The sequence below is a fragment of the Porites lutea genome, chromosome 4, assembly GCF_958299795.1.
Source record: "Porites lutea chromosome 4, jaPorLute2.1, whole genome shotgun sequence".
NCBI lineage: Eukaryota > Metazoa > Cnidaria > Anthozoa > Scleractinia > Poritidae > Porites > Porites lutea.
This window is the reverse complement of record NC_133204.1, coordinates 21538508-21542412: the sequence shown is the minus strand read 5'-3', so window position 1 is coordinate 21542412 and position 3905 is coordinate 21538508. Positions and strand designations below refer to the sequence as shown.

At 39.0% G+C, this 3905-nt stretch overlaps 1 protein-coding gene across 1 annotated transcript; it reads left to right on the top strand.

The window, feature by feature from the left end:
• The first annotated feature begins 418 nt into the window (after positions 1-418).
• On the top strand, positions 419-1770 carry LOC140932879 (neuromedin-U receptor 2-like). The gene has a single exon (XM_073382375.1). It carries the CDS (start codon positions 450-452, stop codon positions 1497-1499), a length of 1050 nt encoding a protein of 349 aa, XP_073238476.1. The 5' UTR covers positions 419-449; the 3' UTR covers positions 1500-1770.
• Positions 1771-3905: the final 2135 nt, after the last annotated feature.

Genomic DNA, 3905 nt, shown 5'->3' with positions numbered 1-3905 from the left:
CATGATTTCCACACCACGAACAGTGTTAATATACAGGCGGATAATAGCCGGATAAATTTTAACTTCGGTAAAAACATTCATATTCTATTAAAAAAAAAAAAAAAACACTGAAGCGAGTAAAAACCTCAAATGTGGTTGTATAAATCGCTGAAGTGACGGTTAAATGGTCGTCATATTGATTGGCACTGAAATTTAATGTTGAAAATTACGCTGTAAGTTCTCAGTGTCTAACACTTGTTTAGCAAATGCAATAATGACTTTAAGGTCCATTCAACTTTAATTGTAATCGGACGATGACAGCGCATGCAGGTGGTGGACGCGTTAATAGCTCACTGAATCAATATTTGCGGTCTTTATGTGTTAAGATATTATTTCTCATCACCAGTTTTCAAATGCTTTATGAACAGAGAAGGGTTTCTTTACGGTGGCAAGTGAAATGATAAAGAGACATGAATAATACCAGCGCAGTTTACCGTCCAGACCAAACACGGTGCTCCTCTAGCGTGTCCGAAACAGTAACGGTTATTCTTTCAACTGTGAGCTTGCTGGCGTTAATGGGGAATTCTCTTGTCATCCTAACATTTATCAAGTCTGTTAACCTTAAAACCAGCTCTAACTACTACATCGTTAATATGGCGACTTCTGATCTGGTTTGTGTTCTCCTTAACTGGCCGCTCTATGCTACTGAGGGGATGTTAAAACCTGGCGGAAGTCTAATTACAAACTCAGCTTTCGCTACAATTTGCTGCAAAATGGGAATTTATTCACGATCAGTGTCGTATGTGGTTTCCATTCTAAGCTTAATGCTCGTCGCTGTGGACAGATTTATTGTAACTGCGTTTCCACTGAGGGCCTTAAACATATCTCGAAAGCCTCGCATATTCTTTCTGCTTATAAGTTGGTTGTTGCCAGGGATTTCCCTAGTACCGTACCTGTTTTACACGAAAATCGTTGAAATAGAGAACCAAACGTTTTGTAGAAACCTGACCAGTGGTTATTTGCTGAGAATATATTACTCCGTGGCTTTTGTCTTATTCTACTGTGCTCCGCTTGTTTCAATTCTCATCTTGTATCCTCGTATCATGAAACATTTACGGACATCTAGAGTAAAGCTTGACAACAGAGGAGGGAGAACAGCTCTTGCTTCAAAAAGACTGAAACAAAGCCGAAACATCATGAAAATCTTTGGATCAATCGTTCTGACATTTTTTATTTGCTGGACACCACATTATGTTTATTTGTTCCTGAAATCCTTTTATCCTTCGATATTTCTGAAGGATAAATGTCTCTTTCTTGTTGGTTTATTTTATTATTTATTTCCGATTCTCAGTACAGTAACAAACCCCTTTATTCTCATGCTCTTTAGTACAAGCTATCGTGAGGCCGTAAAAAGCTTATGTATATCTTCCTGTTTGCTTCCAAAACGGCCTTCCCGGCGTATCGCTCCTGTAACAGTTTCACAGCAGGCCCGAACTTTAGAAACTCATGAACTAAAATAACCGTTAACGCCACGACCTCACGTATCCGGATATCGTTGAAAATGGAGATTTTCTTTCTCCATTTTCAAAACCATACGCATCTTCACGTAGCGTTATCAAGTAGTTTCTGTTGATCCACACGAAAACGCTAAAGCGATGCAAACACGACACGTTGTCCTGAACAGAGCGTGCGCTCTATGATGTATGACATCATCTTAATTAAAAACCTCCCTTTTCGTCCATCCACACAAAAACGATAATCCGGTGTCTCGCAAAATCTTCACTTTGAGATTCTTCTTCAAAAATCTGCGTTTTTTTGTGCCCGAAACCGCCGTTTACATGTGGATGGAAGACTAAAACAGAGTAAAATCTCCTTCTTCGAAAATGATCCGGATATAATACGTGTTAACCTTGAACTCTGAAAATCTACGGAACTTAAGTTGTCCTTATGAGTGGAAAACGATATCACTTAATTCCTTAAATGGGCTAAGACTCTCTGCACTTGGTCACGCGGAAATCAACATGAGTCAGAACTACTTCGTGAGGAGAATAATAATGAGGAATTTTCTTTTTAAAGATAAAAAAGCCAATAAACGAAATAATTTCTCAGATTCTTATCTGATTTGCAACAGGCTATGCCATGAGCTTTACGGCACGCACAAAATAAAATTTCTGAAACAGGCCTCTGGTGCGCCAGTCATAAATTTGTGTTTCTACATTAAATGAAAAGTTTACTGATTCAATTGAACGCGTGGAAAAACAATAAAACAAGTTTTGTTTAATGCTTTCTGTATTGCACTTAATGTCGCTAACCAAAAGTTTCATAAAGTTAACTTCCTGTCAAGACATTTAACTGCCATTTGTCACGTATCTTGATATAAACCTGTGACAACTAATCTTACCAAACGTTGTCAAAAAAAAGGAAATTCAAAGATCAAATGGTTAAATTCCCTGGTTAGTTGTATTTACATTTATTCAGTAAGAAGGTCGGGTAGTATTCTATTGTAAATCTAGTATTCCAGTCGGTCGATGACTATGTCCACATGTGACACTGTACCTCAGAGACCTCAGGCAGTGGCTAGACAGAAGACGATGGACGTTTATGCCAATGATAAAAACGTAAAAGAAGTCAGCCGAAAATGCTATTATATATTTGAAATGTGGGCTTCGATATCTTGTTAATCTTCGTCTTCTATTATTTAAATAGAAACGCATTCAAAAAGTTTTTATGATAAATGGAGAAGGAGGAAACAACAGCTAGTTACATATTTTTTAAAATCTGCATGATATGATCCACCTTGTACAGAAAAGATGTTAATTAGCCTGATGGAAAGCAGGCAACTTGAACTTTATGAAGGTTTTTGTTCTACTTATTTCTTGGAGCTTACTAAATTTTCCAACTTCTAGATGCGGCCCTTAATGTAAAACTTTGTATTTACGAATAACACATCATATTGCTTCATCTTATTTTGACTGTTTGTTTACTTTGAGTTAGTAACCTAAAAAGAATTCAAGAAAACATTGTTACTGGGCTGCCTGTGCGGCCCAGTTATAAATTCGGTTTTCGGTCGTCGGTGTCGAAAAGTGGTCTCCCGGGGGAGGAAAGACACGAGGGTCTGGTACCGAAAAACGATGTTCTCACAAATTGTTTCATATGAGTTTCTCTTGCACGGAGCCTTGCACGGATACTTTTTGTACCTTGTCTGCGCTCCCCCTGAAAAACCCACAAGGCGTTGCGAACCTGAAGAAGGCTATTTGCGTTGTTCGAAGCGACTCGATCATTGGAGTCACTCTATGATTTTTTTATTGTTCAAGTTTAAGTCAGTTAGATGATGCTGGCGCTGGGAAACTCAGAGAAATACTGGCGTTGCATTCAAACCGACACGCCTTTCACGGTAGGTTCACACTAAAAGACTGAAAAGATGACTGTGAGCGTCAGGTTTGGAACGCCGTGGCCGCTTCGTGAACTATCGATCGATGTAGTACATGAGCAATTAAGAAGCACAATTTATGAGCAAAGTATCTCACCAGTTGACGACACTATGGCTGAAGACTTGATTGTAAGCCGTCATAGTCAGTGAAGCGAACAACTCAGTTGCCGATGAATGGCAGATGAATCCTGATGTGACGCACGTCCATGAGCGAGGGACGTGACAACTTTGTCATGTTAGAAGACTGGCTTTTCCTTTAAATATTTTCTTCCATTTAATGCAACACACGCCACTTTGGAGGTCTAAATTTCGGATACTGAGGATAAAGAAGACAGGGACAAAAATAGGAACTCTGAGAATTTCGCACACGAGTTTAAAGCTTCACCGGGACATCCCATCTGGGAGCTTCACAGAGAGCGTATAATCCATTTATCTCGAAACATAACACACATGACTTATACGACCTTTATTTTCGTAAGGTGTTTTGAATACGAAC

Excerpts from the sequence above, each read along its gene's own strand:
- LOC140932879 (XM_073382375.1), top strand. The coding sequence starts at position 450 with ATGAATAATACCAGCGCAGTTTACCGTCCAGACCAAACACGGTGCTCC.